Source organism: Scyliorhinus torazame, chromosome 13 (assembly GCF_047496885.1).
Source record: "Scyliorhinus torazame isolate Kashiwa2021f chromosome 13, sScyTor2.1, whole genome shotgun sequence".
Lineage (NCBI taxonomy): Eukaryota > Metazoa > Chordata > Chondrichthyes > Carcharhiniformes > Scyliorhinidae > Scyliorhinus > Scyliorhinus torazame.
Window position 1 is genome coordinate 156,052,938 of NC_092719.1, and position 24,320 is coordinate 156,077,257.

Consider the following 24,320-nt stretch of genomic DNA (forward strand, 5'->3'; position numbering starts at 1 on the left):
GAGTGGCAAATTACAGGGAGAGATGGTGGTGTTGGTAAACGTGTATGCCCCGAATTGGGACGATGCCAATTTTATGAGGCGAATGCTAGGACGCATCCCAGACCTAGAGACCGGAAAGCTGATAATGGGGGGAGACTTCAACACGGTGTTGGAACCAAGGCTGGATAGGTCGAAGTCCAGGACTGGTAGGAGGCCGGCAGCAGCCAAGGTGCTTAAGGATTTTATGGAGCAGATGGGAGGGGTGGACCCGTGGAGATTCAGTAGACCTAGGAGTAAGGAGTTCTCGTTTTTCTCCTATGTCCATAAAGTCTATTCACGCATAGACTTTTTTGTGTTGGGTAGGGCATTGATCCCGAGGGTGAGGGGAACGGAATATACGGCTATAGCCATTTCGGATCATGCCCCACACTGGGTAGACTTGGAGATAGGGGAGGAAACAAGAGGGCGTCCACCCTGGAGAATGGACATGGGACTAATGGCGGATGAGGGGGTGTGCCTAAGGGTGAGGGGATGCATTGAAAAGTACTTGGAACTCAATGACAATGGGGAGGTTCAGGTGGGAGTGGTCTGGGAAGCGTTGAAGGCGGTGGTTAGGGGGGAGCTGATATCAATAAGGACACATAAAGGGAAGCAGGAGAGTAAGGAACGGGAGCGGTTGCTGCAAGAACTTTTGAGGGTGGACAGACAATATGCGAAAGCACCGGAGGAGGGACTGTATAGAGAAAGGCAAAGGCTGCATGTGGAATTTGACTTGCTGACCACAGGCACTGCAGAGGCACAATGGAGGAAGGCGCAGGGTGTACAGTATGAATATGGAGAGAAGGCGAGCAGATTGCTGGCACACCAATTGAGGAAAAGGGGAGCAGCGAGGGAGATAGGGGGGGTGAGAGACGAAGATGGAGAGACGGAGCGGGGAGCGGATAGAGTGAATGAAGTGTTCAAGACATTTTATAAAAAATTGTATGAAGCTCAACCCCCGGATGGGAGGGAGAGAATGATGGATTTTTTGGATCGGCTGGAAATTCCCAAGGTGGAAGAGCAGGAAAGGATGGGATTGGGAGCACAGATCACGGTAGAAGAAGTGGTGAAAGGAATTAGGAACATGCAGACGGGAAAGGCCCCGGGACCGGACGGATTCCCAGTTGAATTTTACAGAAAATATTTAGATTTGCTCGCCCCGCTACTGACGAGGACCTTTAACGAGGCAAAGGAAAGGGGACAACTGCCCCCGACTACGTCAGAAGCAACGATATCGCTTCTTTTAAAGAAGGAAAAGGATCCGCTACAATGCAGGTCCTACAGACCAATTTCCCTCCTCAATGTGGATGCCAAGGTCCTGGCCAAGGTAATGGCAATGAGAATAGAGGAATGTGTCCCGGGGGTGGTTCATGAGGACCAAACTGGGTTTGTGAAGGGGAGACAGCTGAACACGAACATACGGAGGTTGTTAGGGGTAATGATGATGGCCCCACCAGAGGGTGAAACGGAGATAGTAGTGGCGATGGATGCCGAGAAAGCATTTGATAGAGTGGAATGGGATTATCTGTGGGAGGTGTTGAGGAGATTTGGGTTCGGAGAGGGGTATGTTAGATGGGTGCAGCTGTTGTATAGGGCCCCAGTGGCGAGTGTGGTCACGAATGGACGGGGATCGGCATATTTTCGGCTCCATAGAGGGACAAGGCAGGGATGTCCTCTGTCCCCATTACTGTTTGCACTGGCGATTGAGCCCCTGGCGATAGCGCTGAGAGGTTCCAAGAGATGGAGGGGAATACTTAGGGGAGGAGAAGAACACCGGGTATCTTTATATGCGGATGATCTTCTACTATATGTGGCGGATCCAGCGGAGGGGATGCCAGAAATAATGCGGATACTTGGGGAATTTGGGGATTTTTCAGGGTATAAATTGAACATGGGGAAGAGTGAGCTGTTTGTGGTGCATCCAGGGGAGCAGAGTAGAGAAATAGAAGACCTGCCGTTGAAGAAGGTAACAAGAGACTTTCGTTACCTGGGGATCCAGATAGCTAAGAATTGGGGCACATTGCACAGGCTAAATTTGACGCGGTTGGTGGAACAGATGGAGGAAGATTTCAAGAGATGGGATATGGTAGCATTGTCAATGGCAGGGAGGGTGCAGGCGGTTAAGATGGTGGTCCTCCCGAGATTCCTCTTTGTGTTTCAGTGCCTCCCGGTGGTGATCACGAAGGCTTTTTTCAAAAGGATAGAAAAGAGTATCATGGGTTTTGTTTGGGCCGGGAAGACTCCGAGAGTGAGGAAGGGATTCTTACAGCGTAGTAGGGATAGGGGGGGGGGCTGGCACTACCGAGCCTAAGTGAATATTATTGGGCCGCTAATATTTCAATGGTGAGTAAGTGGATGGGAGAGGAGGAAGGAGCGGCGTGGAAGAGATTAGAGAGGGCGTCCTGTAGGGGGACCAGCCTGCAGGCTATGGTGACAGCCCCATTGCCGTTCTCACCAAGGAACTATACCACGAGTCCGGTGGTGGTAGCTACACTGAAGATTTGGGGACAGTGGAGACGACATAGGGGAAAGACCGGAGCACTGGGGGGGTCCCCGATAAGAAAGAACCATAGGTTTGCCCCGGGGGGAATGGATGGGGGATATGGAATGTGGCAAAGAGCAGGTATAACGCAATTGAAAGATCTATTTGTGGATGGGAAGTTTGCGAGTCTGGGAGCGCTGACCGAGAAATATGGGTTGCCCCAAGGGAATGCATTCAGGTATATGCAACTGAGGGCTTTTGCGAGGCAACAGGTGAGGGAATTCCCGCAGCTCCCGACACAAGAGGTGCAGGACAGAGTCATCTCAAAGAAATGGGTGGGGGACGGTAAGGTGTCGGATATATATAGGGAAATGAGAGACGAAGGGGAGACTATGATGGACGAACTAAAAGGGAAATGGGAGGAAGAGCTAGGGGAGGAGATCGAGGAGGGGATGTGGGCAGATGCCCTAAACAGGGTAAACTCGTCGTCCTCGTGCGCCAGGCTAAGCCTGATTCAGTTTAAGGTATTACACAGGGCACATATGACTGGAACACGGCTCAGTAAATTTTTTGGGGTGGAGGATAGGTGTGCGAGGTGCTCGAGAAGCCCAGCGAATCATACCCATATGTTTTGGTCATGCCCGGCACTACAGGGGTTTTGGATGGGGGTGACAAAGGTGCTTTCGAAAGTAGTAGGAGTCCGGGTCGAACCAAGCTGGGGGTTGGCTATATTTGGGGTTGCACAAGAGCCGGGAGTGCAGGAGGCGAAAGAGGCCGATGTTTTGGCCTTTGCGTCCCTAGTAGCCCGGCGCAGAATATTACTAATGTGGAAAGAAGCCAAGCCCCCGGGGGTGGAGACCTGGATAAATGATATGGCGGGGTTTAGAAAGTTAGAGCGGATTAAGTTCGTCCTAAGGGGGTCGGCTCAAGGGTTTACTAGGCGGTGGCAACCGTTCGTCGAATATCTTGCGGAAAGATAGATGGGGGAAAACAAAGAAGGCAGCAGCAGCGGCCCAGGATTTGGGGGGGGGGGGGGGGGGAGGGATGGGGGGGGATGGGGGGGGGTGTGGCCTGAGACAAGGCAGTTGCCAATTAGGGCTAGTTTCTATTTTTTGTTATTTAATATTTATTTATTTGTTGTTGTTTTTGTTTAAATAAAAAAGGTCATTATTATCTGTATTGTTACAATGTTGTGTAAAGGATGCACAATGTACTGTGTTGGTTGACCAAAAATTTTCAATAAAATATTATTTAAAAAAAAAAACATTTATCAAAACTTATCACAACACAACAATTGTGTTTTAAGAGTTTGGCATACATATTTTATTCATTAGGGTCCAGCACCTTATTTCACAAAATTAATGGGCAATATATTTTAATTCAGAAAGACTAAAGTTACAAAAGATGTTGAACCGTTTGTAATAGTCAAGACTTGTGTTCCAGAACTTGCCATGTTTCTAGTCAAGCTGCTCCAGTACAGTTCTATTACCCGGCAATGTGGAAAATTGTACAGGTATGCTTTGTCCACAAAAATCCATCCAGTCACTTACTGCCCATCAGTCTACTCTTGCTCATCACTAAAGTGATGGAAAGTGTCGTTGACAATTTTATCAAGTGACACTCACCAAAACATGCTCACTGATGCTTAGTTTGGGTTCCGTCAGTACCACTGAACTCCTAACCTCATTACAGCCTTGGTTTAAACATAGATAAAAGAGCTCCTGAGGGGAGAGTGACTGCCGTTGACTTCAAGGCAGCATTTGATCAAATATGGCATCAAAGAGCCCTAGCTAAACTGGAGTCAATTAGAATCAGGGGGAAAACTCTCTGCTGGTTGAGTCATACCTGGCACAAAGGAAGATGGTTGTGGTCATTGGAGGTCAATCATCTCAATTCCAGGACATCACTGCAGGTGTCCCTCTAGGGTAGTGTCCTAGGCCCAACAATCTTCAGCTGCTTCAGTGATTAAGGCAGGAGGGGAATATTTAGTGATGATTGCACAATGTTCAATACCATTTGCAACTCCTCAGATATTGAAGCTGTCCATGTACATGTGCAGCAAGACCTGGACAATATTCAGGCTTGGGCTGGCAAGTGGTAATTAGCATGTATGCTACCCATCCATATAAATATTATGGCTACCATAGCAGATCACAGAGGCTAAGAATTCTGCAGCCATTAACTCACCTCCTGAATCTTCACAGCCTGTCCACTATCTGCAGTGCACAATCAGGAATGTAATGGAATACCCTCCACTTGCCTGGATGAGAGTAGCTCCAACAATATTCAAGAAGCTTAACACCATCTCGGATAAAGCTGTCCGTTTGATTGGTACCCCATCAACCTCCACAAACATTCACTCCTCCACCAGTGCACAGCGGCAACAGTGCGTACCATCTACAAGATGCACTGCAGCAACTTGCCAAAGCTCCTTCAACAGCACCTTCCAAACCCACAATCTCTAACAAGAAGGACAAGGGCAGCAGATGCATGAGAATACCATCAACTGGAAGTTCCCCTCATGGCCACCATTCGTCCTGACTTGGAAATATATTGTCATTCCTTTTCCGTCGCTGGGTCAATATCCTGGAACTCCCTCCCTAACAGCAATGTGGATGTGCCTACACCACATGGACTGCAGCTGTTCAAGAAGGCAGCTCACCACCGCCGTCTCAAAGGAAATTCGGGATGAGCAAATAATGCTGGTCTAGCCAGCGACGCCCACCACCATGAAAGAATTTTAAAAAGAATCACCACAAGTTATATGCAGCACCATCTTTTGGCTTTCATACCTCAGCCAGCATGATTCTTGTCTTTGCTACATCGAGAGGAGTGGTGACTACAGCTGCAAATGCGCCTGAAAACAGAAAAGTAAAGTTAATCATAAATCAATTTGGCAAAACTTACTGCATTTATTACATCCATCAGTTAATGTCAGATTGCAAAAAAATATTCAAAGTTTAAACAAAATTATTTCCACCTCAACTCCACCCAAAAATTTCTGTTGAAGCTACAGGATCCAACCTGTGGAAATGTCAGTCGATGCCAAGGTAGCCCTCTGCCTGTCAGATGAACTAATGCAAAAAAACCTCCATCCAGCCAATTTACATCCCCACCCTCAAATGGCCTGGTTGGAACTGGAAAACTCCTTCCAATGGAGAAGCTGTGACGATTGAGAGTCGGGACCTCTGCTTCCAAAATGAGAGTCCAGTGCTCCAACAGTGCACCTGCTGAGTGAGCCCTTCAGTGTTTGAACCCGGTTTCCTCTTTGTCAGAGAACTAATCTCCAAAAAAATACAGTGTGTGCTTTTTATGTACTGATTAAGTTTTGTGTCCAAAATGACAGGTGTTGGGAACTGGCAGAGTTCCGGCAGAAGCAATAGGTTCTTAAAATTGGCCCTTTGGGGCTTTTCCTGCTAATTCCACAGCTGCTTGTGTTCTCAACAGTCTTTCCTTTCTCCACAGACCAGGCAAGATTCAAGTGAAGTCTATTAGCTTAGCTCAGTCGGACTAAAGGCTATGATGGTGGAGAAACAAGATAAAACAGAGTTAAGAGATACAGTTTTACAAAATTAAGGAACAAATTATGCAAAACAAAAATAATCCATAAAACCATCGAGTCCAATACTGGTTCAGGATGGTGTTTTCTAAGCAATAGAAATACCAGAACATGGCACAAGTAACGAACACTGAACCGATCCTGAATCAGACCATTTCTCATCATTTCTCTATTTACAATTCTGTATCTTTCTATTCTTTTCTGAAGCCAATGCTACTCGGTCATCTGCTATTGTCTTCAGCTGAAACCAGACACACTCAGACACACTCTTCTGTTGCTGAACAAATTATGGCTTAATTAAGCTTTCCATTTCACAAGGTCATGGCTGTTAGCAAAAAATCCAATGATAATCGCAAATACGTTGCTGTTCAAAATGAACTATTCTGCAGCTAAAACTCCAAACCAACCTTTTGGAACTGGGTTGGAAAAGAAAAGCTGAGCAGATTTTTAGTTTCAGCTTCTTCATACAGAGGCTGGTGAATGTATGATATAGATTGCCGGGGAGACAATGCCATGGATTGCACCCACAAATTTAAGAAAGAATTGGAAAGGTTTTGGGGAATCATTAAATAGTACAGCGCAGAAGGGGAGCAGTGAAAGAAATTGAAAGTATTGAGTGCCGTGTAGTTTTTCATTTAGCTTTGAAACAGACCTGAAGGATTATTTTCTGCTTCCATTTTAGAACATAGAACATACAGTGCAGAATGAGGCCATTTGGCCCATCGAGTCTGCACCAACCCACTTAAGCCCTCACTTCAACCCTATCCCCTTAACCCAATAACCCCTCCTAACCTTTTTGGACACTAAGGGCAATTTAGCATGGCCAATCTGCCTAACCTGCACGTCTTTGGACTGTGGGACGAAACCGGGGCACCCAGAGGAAACACACGCAGACACGGGGAGAACGTGCAGACTCCGCACAGACAGTCACCCAGCAGGGAATGGAACCTGGGACCCCGGCACTGTGAAGCCACAGTGCTAACCACTATGCTGCCTTGATACCCTACCTTTGCTACCTAAATAGTTAGCATTTTCAAAGCTTTCCTCTTTAAAAAGAGAGGCATGTCTGATGATCTTTTGCTCCTTTAAGTTCTCATTAAAGGAATGAATAATGAAGGCAGAGAAGACAAAATTTAACAGAAAGAGCAGAAGGAAAAACAGAGGGAAAGATTGACATATGCAGGAAACACATATCACTGGGGTATTTCCTTCATTTGAATAACTCATTCGGCAATATTTTCCAGAATGCAAATTCAAATGACACACCTGACGTTTCTGTTGAAAACAGACATTCTGCACCAGCGACAAGACAGAACTAATCCACCTCCTATTGACTCGACTGACCCAAGGACTGTTTACGATTTAACAAGATTAAAGGTGAACATAAAATTAAAACTTATTTTCTAACAGGTACTAATGAAAACTCCAGGAATTGTATCAGAATTTAACAGTGCTTTTTTAACCTTCATCATGAGCTCCAAAACATCTATGTGCCTGGGCTGATACTGGGCTAAGACATCTATAGTGCATGGACAAGTTAGAAGAATGGTTGATAACACTGCTGATGGGCAACCTTGTTGACAAAAAACAAAATATACAAGGAAACATTCTAGTTGCTCTTTGTGCAGTTTGCTAGGTCATTCATTTAAAAGGACACATCGACTCTCAATTTAATATTTAAGTTAAATTGAAGAATGTTCGTACTATTATCTATCAAAGTCCTCAAATCATAAGTTTGCAAAAAAGATAATCACATTATTTGCAAATCTGACACGACTGTGCTTAGTATTGATGAGTGTACTAATACTAATCCTGGTTTTCAGTATCTGACAATTCACAACATTATTGATTTAATATTCAGTTTAAAAGCATATGTACTGAACAGACCTTTCGATCAGGTTTACAACTGATGCACTGTGTTTGTAAAATGTCACTGCCCTGACATTTTCCCTTCCAGAATACTCCATCAAGGAAGTCTGTTGTGGCACAACCAAGCATTTCATGGAACATAGAGTGCAGAAGGAGGCCATTCGGCCCATCGAGTCTGCACCGACCCACTTAAGCCCTCACTTCCACCCTACCCCCGGAACCCAATAATAACCCCTCCTAACCTTTTTTGGACACTAAGGGCAATTTAGCATGGCCAATCCACCTATCCTGCACGTCTTTGGACTGTGGGAGGAAACCGGAGCACCCGGAGGAAACCCACGCAGACACGGGGAGAACGTGCAGACTCCGCACAGACAGTGACCCAGTGGGAAATCGAACCTGGGACCCTGGCGCTGTGAAGCCACAGTGTTAGCCACTTGTGCTACCGTGCTGCCCCCAAAACATTTCTGTCAACTTAAAGTTACTCTGGAAAGTTACTTTCTGTAAATCGCCTCGCTTTGGCAATGAATAGGCAACCACAGCAGACATCATTAACCAGTGAAAGTCTCGAACTACACAAATGCTTTTTTGTTCCAGAGCATGGTGGAGGAGCAACTGGGCACTCTCAGCTTCCTGGAACAGCACAGGCAGCCTTCACTGATCATTCACATGGCAAACTACAACAATTGACAGCAACATGGGATATCCATTAATTTCTTTCTGCAATGCCAGCTGTTCCACCACCCAGAGGAAAAAAACACTATTAACAAAGGAGGAATGAGAGTGTCTGCATCATATTTTAAATGATGGAATGAAACACTTGGGCTGTCAAAGTCAAGTGTGGTTAGCCCCCTCAGAGCTGGATAATTTGTGATCTGCAGTCTTGGTACAAGGGGTTTATTTGTGTTTAGGCGAACAATGCGGTAATTACAGCGTACATTTTGTAAAGCGTGAATTGGTATTTAGAAGTTAATATTTTCTAATGAGGAAAAAGTCAAGTGTTAAAATGACTTGCTAATTGGTGAAGCAATCTCCATGCACTACCAGACTTGTCAGATAATGAATTTTGACAGGAAACAAGCATGCCCCAGTTTGTTAATGTGCACTAAAAGCAGCTCAACGCTGAGCATTGGGCAATAGTCTGTGCTAGCAGATGCTTGATACTGGATATAAATTATTAATTTAAAATCAAACATCTTTGAGTTCAGGACAGCAGCTGAATCGCTCATTAGGGACACCACTGAGTGCGAAAAATAAGTTTATTTCTGACGTCAATTGTGGCGTTCTTTCCTGGCTAGGGAGGATCAGCCACTCCAGTCTAAGGTAAGACACCAGGATCAAAGCAAAACACTTTGTCAAATTCAAAAACTGACATTTCTGAAAATAATTTGAGTTCCTCATATTAATAAATAATCCCGATAGATTTATTCACAAGTAACGGCCTTTTCATGCTCCAACTGCACCTTAGTCAAGATCTCAAAGTTATGGGTTCAAATTAGGATGTACAGCTTTGAGGTGAGCACCTTCCATGACCTGGGAAATTCGGAATTTATTGTCAAAACCACTCATTACAGTTTTCCTGGAAAAACAGATAGAATCGTCACACGGAATGCATAAAACATCAGTAAAAACAAAACCCTTCAGAATCGCATGCAAAATAAAAAAACAGAATTTAACGAGAAACCAGCAGCCCATTACCTGGAGGAAGATAAAGGAAATTGGGCTGGTCCCCTTTCGACAAGAGAAAACTTCAAGGCGCTCGAAATTAAAGATACACATCCATTAAGGGGACTGATAAAAAGTTGACACAAGCAAATCCTTTCATCCCTGGTGAGGGGTTTCAAATACTCAAGAGAAATAAATTTATAAACGCACTAAGTTAGTAGTGTGACTTTTCTTGTACACAAAAGTAGTAATGGTTTTAAATAAGAGTAATCATGTTAACAAATGATAAATATTAGTTCCCGAGTTACTGGAAAAAGAAAGAATTGAGCAATATGTTAAAGTGCCATGTGAGCGAGTGTGAATATTTGCATGTTGTTATGTTTCTTTTCTTCACTCAACTTTAAAGACTGGAACATCAATTAAATAATCATTGGGTAATTGGCAGCTGTGAATAGGGCTAATAAAAAGTGCCTTTTGAATGTGTATAGGAGCTACAGTCGCATCGACCAAACCTACATTTAGTTACCTGCAAAGGATTTGTTCAGTTAGGTCTGTAATGCCAAATTACATTGAACAGGCTAGTAGATACTTGCAAAAGAAAAAGCTTTTTTTTAAAGAAACAAATCATGAAAATATGTCGATATAAAAACCGGAGCTTGGGAAAAACACTCTGCTAAGATCCAACAGTAGCACAGTACCAAACAATTCTTCCCTGCTTTTTTTGTTTTCCTTCCCCAAAGGACAGTCCAGGTGTTTGTGCCCTGTAGCCTCAAGTGCAACAAATAGCACGACTCCAGCCCCCGAGGTCCATGGAGCAGCACCTCTGTGCTCCTCACTCTGATTAATCTGCTCTTCTGTCAAACTTGTCACATGAACTGTTAATCACGGGGCCTTGTTGATAGGACTTTAAACCCCCTGAAGAACAGTTTGGAGCAGACAGCTGCACAGCTGAGGATTCAGGGCAGGCACCTCTTCACCGAGAGATTTGTAAATATTCCTTTAACAAATGCGGAGGCCTGACTGACCGCTTCTATTTTCCCACAACTCAAATTTGTCAAGAACAAATTGCCTGTCCTTCACTGAAACACCTTTCTCCTCAGCATTTACTGTTCTGTGGACCTGCCCATTTCTGAACATTATTTCCAAATTACTGCTGGAATTTCAGAAGAATGTTTCTGCTAACTTGATTTTTTGGCATGTTTCCCTCGCTTAGCCCTCCCAGTATAATATTTAATCCTCTGCACCTGAAAAAGCTCCACAGACTGCAGCCTGCCAAGAATCAACCGCATGATTTTGCTTCCATGACCACACGGCCTGCAGTTGAAAAAAAAAGAAAATAACATTAGTTGTATTCCAGACAATCTGAAAATCCATGGGTTTGCTACGATGATAAGAACTTATCTCACAAAGTGTGTGGCTATTTCTGGGCTTTGCATAATGTGACACATCCAACTTCTCAAGGAATTGAATACTATTTTAACACACAGGCAACCTGGGAAAATAGCTTTGAGATGCATTTGCATTAAAACAAGGTGCAAACTTCACAAAGGAGTGCAGCCTTCAGCTGTGCAAGTGTACCATTGACATGTTTCCAATCGTAATGATCGACATTAGTCTGACCGCTGTGATACTTTTCAAAACATTATGGTGCTTATTAATGTTGGAGCAGCGGACATTATTAAAAAGTTAAATTTGCCATCCAGTTAGTCATGCTACAATATATTTTACATAATAAAAGGTTCGGCTATCAGGATGATTATAGCGTGTGGTGGTGGAAGGCGAGGTCAAGGTGAAGTAGCGCGTGTCTGAGTAGACACGCTTCTGGGGAGTTGGAGTGGATCCTGGTCGTTGGTGAGCTGGGTAGGGTTGGAGAGGACAATGGATGGAGCAGTGGCAGCTTTAGATGGCGATGCAGACAGGAAATGGCTGTTTGTTAAGCCCAGGTAGTGGGAAGTCCAGGAAGAGGAAATGGCCAGTGAAATAAAAGTGGTGCAGTGGCGGGTGGAGGAGAGTCGGCTTGAGAATATAGGATGCAAAAGGTGAAAAGGGGAGAAGCGCTCATATCCATGCTGAAGCTAAAATGATCACTTGCCGTTAAAGATAAAAGGGGCTTACTGCGACAGCCAGGGGTAGAGTAGGCAAAGGATGAGATGGGCAAGAGAAGCATTAAGGCCTGAGCCATTGCTATAGGTTTGACAGCCAGATAAAGATGGCCATCAGGTATGACATGAAACAAGGATACCTTATTCCTCACGTTAAAATGGAAAATCCTGTTAATGCACCACCTACATGCATGACATGAAATTGTGACAGCGAACACTTGAATATTAGAAATCCCAGGAGATATTGACTTTGTTACTTTCAAGGGACTGTGTCGATATCCCATTAATATACTCCCATTGATATTTTGTTACTACTACATGCAGAAATGTTGAGATGTGCCTTTAAACCTATTCATGTGGCAGAATCAGCTGAACCTTTGCCCTATAAAAAAAGCCTGCTGAAATTGTGCATTAAATTCAACTTACATTTATGCATGTGCAAGAGCAAAATAGAAATCTCCTCTCCGTAACTGAAAGGAGAAGAGTATCACATGAGAAAAAAAACTATATCACGAGTACTCAGCAATCCATTCTTCGCTCACTGGTAGGATTTTCAGTTCTATTGTTTCATAATAAATGAAACACAAGAGGAATCCCTTCACAATAAAATTGATCACACATGGCAGCAAATGGTCCTGTGCCAAACTAACCCTGCAGCGTAGTCTGTGGACATGGAAGAAAAAGCGAAATTAAACTTTGATGATTTCCAGTCATCCATTTTGCAATGATGTAGCTGACCTGCCGTCATCGATGCACCAGGAGAAGAAAATAGGTGATATCACTGACCCATTGAAGAGCCATGTTCAAAGAGGAGCGATTTTCACTGGGCGTTTTACCAGTACCACTGCCATTAGTACCAATATAAAAAGCAGGATGGCACTGAGATTTGGATGGCTGCATTGACTTGTTGTGCACTCCATCAGGCCAGTAAATCAATTGTAGGGTCACTGACATGTACGGGTTCCCACAACCTGGGGGCCGGTTTAGCTCACTTGACGAGACAGCTGCTTCACGATGCATAGCAAGGCCGGCAGCGTTGGTTCAATTCCCGTATTACTGAGGTTATTCATGAAGGCCCACCTTCTCAACCTTGCCCGAGGTGTGGTGATCCTCAGGTTAAATCATCACCAGTCAGCTCTCCCCCTCAAAGGGGAAAGCAGCCTATGGTCATCTGGGACTTTGGCGACTTTACCTTTACCCACAATCACTTCTACCCACATGTCGAAACCGACAACAATGCCAGTCCTCAGATACACATTAAGGACGTACTTTACAAAATAAAATAAACAGATGTTTTTGTGGTACGCCATGCAGAAGATGTTGGTTAAAAGTCATAAACTATCAATAATATCATCAACATGACTTGTTGCACCATCACACTGGCTTTGTGCCAGAAATAAGCAATGTGTTTACACTGAGGCCCACAACTATGGGAACAGCATGAAGTGATTAGGTTTTTTATTAAATTAAGGGTGCTGCCCTCTCCCACCATCATATGCAGTCTCCTCAAGATGATGGGCCAAATGCTATTTGTGAAACAGGCTGGAGTGCCGAGCCGGTGTCACGTGGGTTCCAATAAGCTGCAGATTGAATAGAGAACTTTGTGTTCCACTTCAAAGCCTCTGTCACAGGGAAACATTCCCGTCTCCTGTTCTTCCCTTATGAATAACAAATTTCAAATAAATCCATTGCTGCTGAGCCTGAAAACCCACACAGTCAGGTCTCTGGGTAGCCTTTCACTTCAACTCCTTCCCAATCACCATTTTTGCTGAATTTGTTTGCCTTTCGTTTGTATTTTTGTACATAGAAATCTGAATGTGTTTCATTGACAGAGAGGAGGGTCGAATTTCGGCTAGCGGGCAACATGACTAAAGCCTGTTAATCCTATTTTGTGAAGCATTCAAAGTGGAGAGGATCAAATCTAAGTCCACTGGAAGCTGCAATGTACTCCCAAATCCCTTGGAGCATTCAATATCTTTTGTACCACCCAAACAACAACTATTCTGACATTGCCACTGTAATTTTCACAAGAATAACATCTAATGAGCCACTGTCGTTACAAGTAAAAGGAACAGGAAACATGGGTACTCTTGCTGTTCTCTGCCTAAATATAACCGGAGTTTTCTTTGGAATTGTCAACAGCAGTGCTACAAGTTGTTCAATTAGCTTCTCCATCCTTCAAATCTTTCTTGTTCTTTGCGGCCAAATCATATTTTTTCCATTTTCTTCCGTGCATTAAAAAAAATAATTCCGTAACAATGGACAGTTTGTTGTCGGTTTGCACTTTTCAGATTGGTCGGTGGGTTGATTTGGTCAGCATAGTCGAGCACACAGGCACGTGGAGTGTGCGGAGGACTGGAGTATGAGTCACGTACTGTATTAAATCAAGGGTCACAGAGCTAAACTCAGACATAGCAAAACAGCTCAGGTTATTATGTTTTAATTTGTTGTCGATAATTTTTTTTGTCCGTTTTTCTGGCTGCTTGAACACTCGGCAGCTGACTGGCCAGGCAGACCTTAAACCAGGCTCCCCAGTCACCAACAAAGCCCTGTTGTCACAAAGACCATTTAATTTTCCTCTTTCCCTGTCCCCCTTCCTCCCCCTCGCCCTACTCTCCTACAGATGGGTAAAATTTTGACCTTCTAAAGGTCAGAAAGTGAGGTGCAGAGCTTGAAGCTACGCCTGCCCATACAACGCTCCTCCTCAGAAAAAGAAACTGACTTTTCTGCAAGTTTTAGTTCGTGGCTGCTGGGCTGAAGCATTTTTGCTCAGATGTGGTGTCAACTGGGGCATATGAGGTAGATGCAGTTGCCAACTGTTGTTGGTAGCATGGGAGGGGGTGGAAGTGCCCTGGTGGAGGGGGGAGATGCGGTGGCCTGGCATTGTGCTTGAAGGGAGAGGGGGCAGTGAGAGAGAGGAGGAGTGGGAGAGAGGCGGTGTGGGAGGTGAGGGGACTGGCATGCAAGATGGAGGATGGATGGCTGTGACATGAATGGATGGCATGGTAAGGATGGATCTGGCATGAAATAAGGTTTAAAGAAGTACGGATGCCATAAATATCCTAATTTCACCACAAAAGTTTTGCGGTTCTCTGCTATTACATTATTAAATGCATAAGAATTTTTTCGAGGTATTGCTGAAAAAAATACATTTCGTCAAAGCTTTTCATCTTGTATTCATCAGGACAATCACAAATATACCACTGTCAGGGGAAATAACTTTACACTGTGTGAGAAGAGGGTGCTGATTGGTTGCAAGTGGACTTTAATTGGTACAGAAGTTGCCATGGAGAATGCACCAGTTAATGGTGACTGACGGTTAAAGGAATGAAACTGGACATACCATCCGGCATTGACCAGGGCACCAGAAATGACAACGGCAAACCCAGCCTTGTCGACCCTGCAAATTCCTCCTTACTAACAGCTGGGGGCTTTGCACCAAAATTGGGAGAGCTGTCTCACAGACTAGTAAAGCAACAGCCTGACATAGTCATGCTCTCAGAATCAAACGTTACAGATAATGTCCCAGGCACCACCATCACTGGGTATGGCCTGACCCACCAGAGACAGACCCAGCAGAGGTGATGGCACAGTGGTAAGTGGTATACAGTCAGGAGGGAGTTGCCCTGGTAGTCCTCAACATTGACTCTGGACCCCATAAAATGTAATGGCACCAGATCAAACATAGGCAAGCACACCTCCTGCTGATTACCACATACCATCCTCCCTTAGCTGATGAATTAGTACTCTTCTATGTTGAACAACACTTGGAGGACAAACTGAAAGTGGCAAGGGTGCAGAATGTATTCTGGGTGGGGACTTCAAAGTCCATCACCAAAAGTGGCTTGGTAGTATCACCACAGACTGAGCTGGCCAGGTCCTAAAGAACATATCTGCTAGACTGTGCCTGTGGCAGGTGGTGAGGGCACCAACAAGAGGGAAAAACATACTTGCCCTCATCCTCACCAACCTGCCTGCCGCAGATGCATCTGTCCATGACAGTATCGGTAGGAGTGACCATCGCACAGTTCTTGTGGAGACAAAGTCCCGTCTTCACATTGAGGATTCCCTCCATCAGGGTTGTATGGAACAATCACTGTGCTAAATGGGATAGGCGCGATCAGGTCTAGAAATTCAAAGCTGAGGCACTATCAGCCATCAGCAGCAGCATTGTACTCAACCACAATTTGTATCCTCATAGCCCGGCATATCCACCACTCTACATTACCACCAAGCCAGGGGACCATCCCTGGTTCAATGAAGAGTGCTGAAGGGCGTGCAAAGAGTGACACCAAGCATACCTAAAAAGGAGGTGTCAATGTGGTGAAGTTACAACACAGGAATACTTGTCGGCCAAACAGCATAAGCAACAAATAACAGACAGAGCTAAGTGATTTCACAATTGACAATTCAGATCTAACCTCTGTAGTTCTGCCACATACAGCCATGGATGGTGGTGGACAATTAAACAACTCACTGTATGAGGAACCTCCACAGATATCCCCATCCTCAATGATGGAAAAGCCCAGCACATCAGTGCAAAAGATAAGGGTGAAGCATTTTCAATAATCTTCCGCCAGAAGTGCTGAGTGGATGATCCATCTCGGCCTCCTCTGGGGGACCCCAGCATCACAGATGCCAGTCTTCAGCCAAATTGATTCACTCCATGTGACAGTCAGTGCAGGAATCCCCTGTGGCTCTCCCCCTCTCTAACAAGTATACTGTTTTGGATACTGTTGAGGGATAGCCTATCAGGGGAAAACAACAGCAGCCAGAACAGTGGCACCACAACTGACTCTGTTGCTCAGCGGGGGAAGGCAAAGTGCTGGAGAGCGATAGTTATGGGGGACTCTATAGTAAGGGGCACAGATATGTGCTTCTGTGGACACGAAAGAGACTCCAGGATGGTATGTTGCCTCCCTGGTACTAGGGTCAAGGATGTCTCCGAACGAACACAGGAGATCCTGAAGGGGGAGGGTGAACAGCCAGAAGGCGTAATACACATAGGTACTAACGACATAGGCAGGAAGAGCGATGAGGTCCTGCAGAAGGAGTTCAGGGAGTTAAGCAGCCAGCCAAAAAGCAGGACCTCTAGGGTTTTAATCGCAGGATTACTCCCTGTGAGGCTAGAAATAGGAGGATAGTGCAACTAAATATGTGGCTAAACTGGTGGTGCAGGAGGGAGGGTTTTAGATTTTGTGGATCACTGGGATCTCTTCTGGGGCGGGAGAAGGCTCTCACTGTCCACCCTATCCAACCCCCTGATCATTTTGTATGCCTCTATTAAGTCTCCTCTTAACCTTCTTCTCTCCAACGAAAACAACCTCAAGTCCATCAGCCTTTCCTCATAAGATTTTCCCTCCATACCAGGCAACATCCTGGTAAATCTCCTCTGCACCCGCTCCAAAGCCTCCACATCCTTCCTGTAATGCGGTGACCAGAACTGTACGCAATACTCCAAATGCGGCCGTACCAGAGTTCTGTACAGCTGCAACATGACCTCCCGACTCCGGAACTCAATCCCTCTACCAATAAAGGCCAACACTCCATAGGCCTTCTTCACAACCCTATCAACCTGGGTGGCAACTTTCAGGGATCTATGTACATGGACACCTAGATCCCTCTGCTCATCCACACTTTCAAGAACTTTACCATTAGCCAAATATTCCGCATTCCTGTTATTCCTTCCAAAGTGAATCACCTCACACTTCTCTACATTAAACTCCATTTGCCACCTCTCAGCCCAGCTCTGCAGCTTATCTACATCCCTCTGTAACCTGCTACATCCTTCCACACTATCGACAACACCACCGACTTTAGTATCGTCTGCAAATTTACTCACCCACCCTTCTGCGCCTTCCTCTAGGTCATTGATAAAAATGACAAACAGCAACGGCCCCAGAACAGATCCTTGTGGTACTCCACTTGTGACTGTACTCCATTCTGAACATTTCCCATCAACCACCACCCTCTGTCTTCTTTCAGCTAGCCAATTTCTGATCCACATCTCTAAATCACCCTCAATCCCCAGCCTCCGTATTTTCTGCAATAGCCTACCGTGGGGAACCTTATCAAACGCTTTGCTGAAATCCATATACACCACATCAACTGCTCTACCCTCATCTACCTGTTCAGTCACCTTCTCAAAGAACTCAATAAGGTTTGTGAGGCATGACCTACCCTTCACAAAGCCATGCTGACTATCCCTGATCATATTATTCCTATCTAGATGATTATAAATCTTGTCTCTTATAATCCCCTCCAAGACTTTACCCACTACAGACGGGAGGCTCACCGGTCTATAGTTGCCGGGGTTGTCTCTGCTCCCCCTTTTGAACAAAGGGACCACATTTGCTGTCCTCCAGTCCTCTGGCACTATTCCTGTAGCCAATGATGACATAAAAATCAAAGCCAAAGGTCCAGCAATCTCTTCCCTGGCCTCCCAGAGAATCCTAGGATAAATCCCATCAGGTCCCGGGGACTTATCTATTTTCAGCCTGTCCAGAATTGCCAACACCTCTTCCCTACGTACCTCAATGCCATCTATTCTATTAGCCTGGGGCTCAGCATTCTCCTCCACAACATTATCTTTTTCCTGAGTGAATACTGACGAAAAATATTCATTTAGTATCTCGCCTATCTCTTCAGACTCCACATATAATTTCCCATCCCTGTCCTTGACTGGTCCTACTCTTTCCCTAGTCATTCGCTTATTCCTGACATACCTATAGAAAGCTTTTGGGTTTTCCTTGATCCTTCCTGCCAAATACTTCTCATGTCCCCTCCTTGCTCGTCTTAGCTCTCTCTTTAGATCCTTCCTCGCTACCTTGTAACTCTCCATCGCCCCAACCGAAACTTCACACCTCATCTTCACATAGGCCTCCTTCTTCCTCTTAACAAGAGATTCCACTTCCTTGGTAAACCACGGTTCCCTCGCTCAACGCCTTCCCCCCTGCCTGACCGGTACATACTTATCAAGAACACGCAGTAGCTGATCCTTGAACAAGCCCCACTTGTCCAGTGTGCCCAACACTTGCAGCCTACTTCTCCACCTTAACCCCCCAAGTCACGTCTAATGGCATCATAATTGCCCTTCCCCCAGCTATAACTCTTGCCCTGCGGTGTATATTTATCCCTTTCCATCATTAACGTAAACGTCACCGAATTGTGGTCACTGTCCCCAAAGTGCTCTCCTACCTCCAAATCGAACACCTGGCCTGGTTCATTACCCAAAACCAAATCCAACGTGGCCTCGCCTCTTGTTGGCCTGTCAACATATTGTTTCAGGAAACCCTCCTGCACACACTGTACAAAAAACGACCCATCTATTGTACTCGAACTATATCTTTTCCAGTCAATATTTGGAAAGTTAAAGTCTCCCATAATAACTACCCTGTTACTTTCGCTCTTATCCAGAATCATCTTCGCCATCCTTTCCTCTACATCCCTAGAACTATTAGGAGGCCTATAAAAAACTCCCAACAGGGTGACCTCTCCTTTCCTGTTTCTAACTTCAGCCCATACTACCTCGGAAGAAGTGTCCCCATCTAGCATCCTCTCCGCCACCGTAATACTGCTCTTGACTAGCAGCGCCACACCTCCCCCTCTTTTGCCTCCTTCTCTGAGCTTACTAAAACACCTAAACCCCGGAACCTGCAACATCCATTCCTGTCCCTGCTCTATCCATGTCTCCGAAATGGCCACAACATCGAAGTCCCAGGTACCAATCCATGCTGCCAGTTCCCCTACCTTGTTTCGTATACTCCTGGCATTGAAGTAGACACACTTCAAACCACCTACCTGAACACTGGCCCCTTCCTGCGACGTCAAATCTGTGCTCCTGACCTCTCTACTCTCATTCTCCCTTACCCTAAAACTACAATCCAGGTTCCCATGCCCCTGCTGCATTAGTTTAAACCCCCCCAAAGAGCACTAACAAATCTACCCCCCAGGATATTTGTGCCCCTCAGGTTCAGATGTAGACCATCCTGTCTGTAGAGGTCCCATCTTCCCCAGAAAGAGCCCCAGTTATCCAGAAATCTGAATCCCTCCCGCCTGCACCATCCCTGTAGCCACCAGTCATGGCAGACTGGTCCAAAAAGAGAAGTCACACGGGATCAGAGGTGAGGTGGCAAGATGGATATAGAACTGGCTAGTACACAGAAGGCAAAGGGTAGCAGTAGATGGGTGTTTTTCTGAATGGAAGGCTGTGACTAGTGGTGTTCCACAAGGATCGATGCTGGGAACTCTGTTGTTTGTAGTATACACTTTCTTTTCTTAATATATTTAGAGTACCCAATTAATTTTTTCCAATTAAGGGGAGTTTGTGTAGGGGGGCAGGATTGAAGGCACTAGCAACAGCGCCACACCCGACGGCCCTGGGAAAATACTCAGGGAGTCCGGTAGTACTAGTTTTGTTGAGAATTTGGAGGCAGTTTCGCTAGCACTTCGGGTAGGGGGCAGGGTCAAGGGAAATGCCAATTCGGGGGAATCATAGATTTGAGCCAGAGCAGTGGGATAGAAATTTTCAGAGATGGGAGGAGAAAGGAATTAGGACACTAAAAGATTTATTTCTTGGGGGTCGGTTTGCAGGATTGGAGGAGCTGGGAGCGAAGTGTGGGCTGGAGCAGGGGGAAATATTTAGATACATGCAGGTTCGAGACTTTGCCAGAAAGGAGATACAGAACTCCCCAGTAGAGCCGGCTTCCACATTGCTGGAGGAGGTGCTGACGACGGGGGACTGGAGGAGGGGGTAGTGTCGGCGGTTTACGGAGCTATTTTGGAGGAGGAGAAGGCACCGCTGGATGGGATCAAGGCAAAGTGGGAGGAAGAGTAGGGAGAGGGTATGGAGGAGGGGTTCTGGTGTGAGGTGCTCCGGAGGGTGAACAACTCCACCTCGTGCGTGAGGTTGGGGCTGATACAGCTGAAGGTGGCAAATAGAGCACACCTCACAAGGGCGAGGATGAGCCGGCTCTTTGAGGCGGTAGAAGATGTGCATGAGCGTTGCGGGAGGGAGGACCCGCAAACCACGTTCATATGTTTTGGTCCTGTCCAAAACTGGAGGACTACTGGAAGGAGGTTTTTAGGGTAATCTCTAAAGTGGTGCATGTGAAACTGGACCCGGGCCCTCGGGTGGCCATATTCGGGCTGTCGGACCAGCCGGGATTGGAAACGGCAGCGGAGGCAGATGTTGTAGCCTTCACCTCGTTGATCGCCCGAAGGTGGATCCTGTTGGGATGGAGATCAACCTCTCCACCCTGTGCCCTGGCGTGGCGGGGGAACCTGCTGGAATTCTTGACTCTTGAAAAGGTCAAATTTGAACTGAGGGGAAGGATGGAGGGGTTCTACAATTCATGGGCGTTATTCATTTCGAGAATCGGATTACATCGAACATTGGGGGGAGGGGGGGGGGGGGGGAGGGGGGAGGGGAGAGAAAGAGGGACTGTATGTGTTAACGGTGACTATGGGTGATTCCTGATTCCTTTTTGTCATTTGTTTATGTTAACATGCGGGCTAATGTTTGGGGGTTGGTGGGAGGATGGGATTGTTGTTATTGATATGGGGATTGACATTACATTCGTTATTGATTATTGTTTATTGTTGGTGGGTGTAAATTTGGGAGAAAATGTGAAAAAGGAGAATAAAAATATATATTTTTTAAAAGTCAGGGTTTGCTCCTGAAATCTTGCCTGGAAGCATCATGTCCATGACCTCTGACAGTACTGGACCATTTCTGGTATACTTATTCACATATCCTGCAGTTACAGGAGTATTATCTATTTGCTCAAAGTAGAAAACATTTCCACACAAACTGCTCATCAACAAACTATTTGGTTAGGGTAGTCGAGAGAGTTCATCTGCGTCTCCATAAAGACTTGACTGACAATACTTGATCACGTATGTGTGTACTGACAAGAGCAATGCCCACCTCTGCATCCTGCTCGCTGCCATTGATGGAATCCCAGTATGAGGTACAAGAATCATTGTTAGTGGACGATGGCTTGTCAAAAGTGAATTTCCTCATATACAGGAAATTGTAGTACCATTTAATGCCAAAATTTATTCCTAGGGCTTCTTCCTCTATCCACGCGCAATTGCTTTTGGCCTCATTCAAGGTTCTAGATGCGAATGCTAACAGCTTCACTTCACCTGTGGGAATTATGTGGGAAACCACTGCCCCAACCCCACAATGTGATGTGTCACGTGCAAGTTGCAGGGGTAAATTTGGATCAAAGAGTGTCAGGGCTTCTGACTTGAATAATGCCTCTTTGGCTTGCATGAATGCTCTCTCACATTTATCCTTCCATGTCCTCTTTTTTGCACAGCATATTGTGCAAGGGCTTTAGAATAGTAGCTGGATTAGGGACAGATCCACCATAATAATTTAGCCTGCCTAAAATGGATCAAAGTTGGTTCACAGTCTGAGATGCAAATGCCTCAATAATGGCTTTGACGTTTGAAGGTGACTTATGCAGTCGCTTGGCATTGATGACATGTCTCAGATATTCAATTGACGATTGGAAAAATTCACAGTTCTCTTTTCGGACTCTTAATCCATAATCTTCTAATCTCTGGAGTGTGATATCGAGATTGTGGAGATGTTCTTCCTTATTATTCTCATTAACTATGATGTCATCTAAGTAACACTGGACTCCATCCAATCCGCTCAAAATTTGGTCCATAGCTCGTTGGAACAACGCTGGCGCTGAAGCAATGCCAAATGGTAATCTTTTATCGAAATAACCCTTTGTGTGTCACAATTGTCAAGAACTGTTGTGAATCTGGATCCATGTTCACTTGAAGATATGCTTGACTGAGGTAGTATTTACTGACTTGTTGGTCTCCAGCCAATCCAGTGAATAGGTCATCAGCCAAGGGTAGAGGGTACTGCTCTGCATACAGTACAGAATAAATAGTGACATTAAAATCGCAACAAATGCGTATAGATCTGTTTTTTGTCATCATGGGTAGGATCGGCATGGCCCAATCACTTACATTAACGGGTTCAAAGGCTCCCGTTTTGACCGGCCATTCTAATTCTGTCTCTACCTTGGGTCTGATTGTGTACAGCACTGACCTAAGCATCTCGCCTGACTTTCTTCCTTGATCTTCAGCTTTACTGAGATATTCTTCATGCTCCCTCGCTCACGATTGAAGACTTTTTCCTCAAGATTTTGGCTCGACCCAATTTGGAATCTGTCATCTGATTTTCCTTGGCCCAAATTAATCTGATCTTTTCTAGCCAAGTTCCTTGATGATTTTCCAGCTATTTGTGCTGGATAATTTCCTTTGACAAATCTGCTGTCTGTCCATTTAATTGCACTGTTACATCAATACGGCCCCTCAATGGAACCGCTTCTCCAATGTTGGTTTTTAATACTACCTGCGAGGGTTGTAGAGCAAAATGTCAGAGCTTTTCCTGATAACCAGTACCTGGTACCATCAAGATGGCTGATTCCGTATCCACCTCCATCTTCACTGGCTGACCTACCAGTAATGGACTGGCCCAATTACAGTTTGTTTAACCAGCAATAGTCAGTACCTTTGAATGACAGTTCATCTTTGGACTGTGAATTGAGTTTCGGCTGACATCTTGCGAATTCTTGTACTCAAACTCAACTGTTAAGCTTTTTTGGCTGCTGATTCCAGGAATACCGCAATTTCCAAAGCTTTCTTTAAGGTCAAGTTCCTTTTGGTTAACAACCACTTTTGAATAACTCCGCTCCTTCAACCACAGGCTAATCTATCTCTGATGGCCTCGTTCAACACATCCCCAAATTCACAATGTTCAGCCAGTTTTTCAGAGTAGTTACAAACTGAGCAATTGATTCACCTTCTTCTTGGTAATGCTTATGAAACCTAAACCTTTCTGCGATGACTAAAGATTTTGGTGAACAGTGACCTTGCAATATTTTCACTATTCCATTGTAGGTTTTCATGCCTGGTTTTTCCTGTTGTACCAGACTCCCCAGAATGTTAAATGTTTCCCCCCTCCCCTCCATATGCTGAGGAAAGTTGGGAATTTTATATCTGCTGCTATCTTGCTCACTTCAACAAAATATTGTCATGAGAATGTCACTTTAAGAAATGTTTGGCTGCTCATGTTACTGCAGTGATGTCAGAGTGCAGGTGGAGCTGGGCTGTCTGTCAGCTTTTTACTTTCATTTTAGGCTGTTTGCTGCTGGATGTGTTTTGGTTTCGTTTTCAGAGCTGGATAGCTGCAGTCACAGCCAGAAGGGGTATTAGTCTCTCTCTCTGTAATCTAAAGAATGTAAATCGATCGTTTGGTGACTTAAAACTAATAACAGCTCTCAGTAGTGACTTTAACCTGATGTGCTTCTGTTTAAAGGTTTTTTTTCAATGTTATGGATGTTAAAAGGACAGCTTAAGAATTACTTAGTGTTGTATTCTTTGGGGGTTATATTTGAATTGATGGTTGCTAATATGTTCACTGTATGTTTTAAAAAGTTTAACTGGAGTTCAGAGAATAAACATTGTTTTGCTTTAAAAAATACTTTTCCATTTCTGCTGTACCACACCTGTAGAGTGGGCCGCTTGCTCCCCATACCACAATCTATTAAAAGTTGTGGGTCAGGTGAACTTTATGATACACTTTGAGGTTCTC

At 45.0% G+C, this 24,320-nt stretch overlaps 1 protein-coding gene across 2 annotated transcripts in view; it reads right to left on the reverse strand.

Annotated features, from left to right (window-relative positions):
* Nucleotides 1–24,320, reverse strand: part of slc25a26 (solute carrier family 25 member 26) — a 361,771-nt gene that overhangs the window by 65,477 nt on the left and 271,974 nt on the right. For both annotated transcript variants that reach the window (XM_072472312.1, XM_072472311.1), the window contains exons 7-8: nucleotides 10,838–10,907; nucleotides 5,293–5,357 (exon numbers count right to left, since the gene is read on the reverse strand). In XM_072472312.1, the coding sequence (XP_072328413.1) occupies nucleotides 5,293–5,357; nucleotides 10,838–10,907 (135 nt within the window). The remainder of the gene's footprint in view (nucleotides 1–5,292; nucleotides 5,358–10,837; nucleotides 10,908–24,320) is intronic.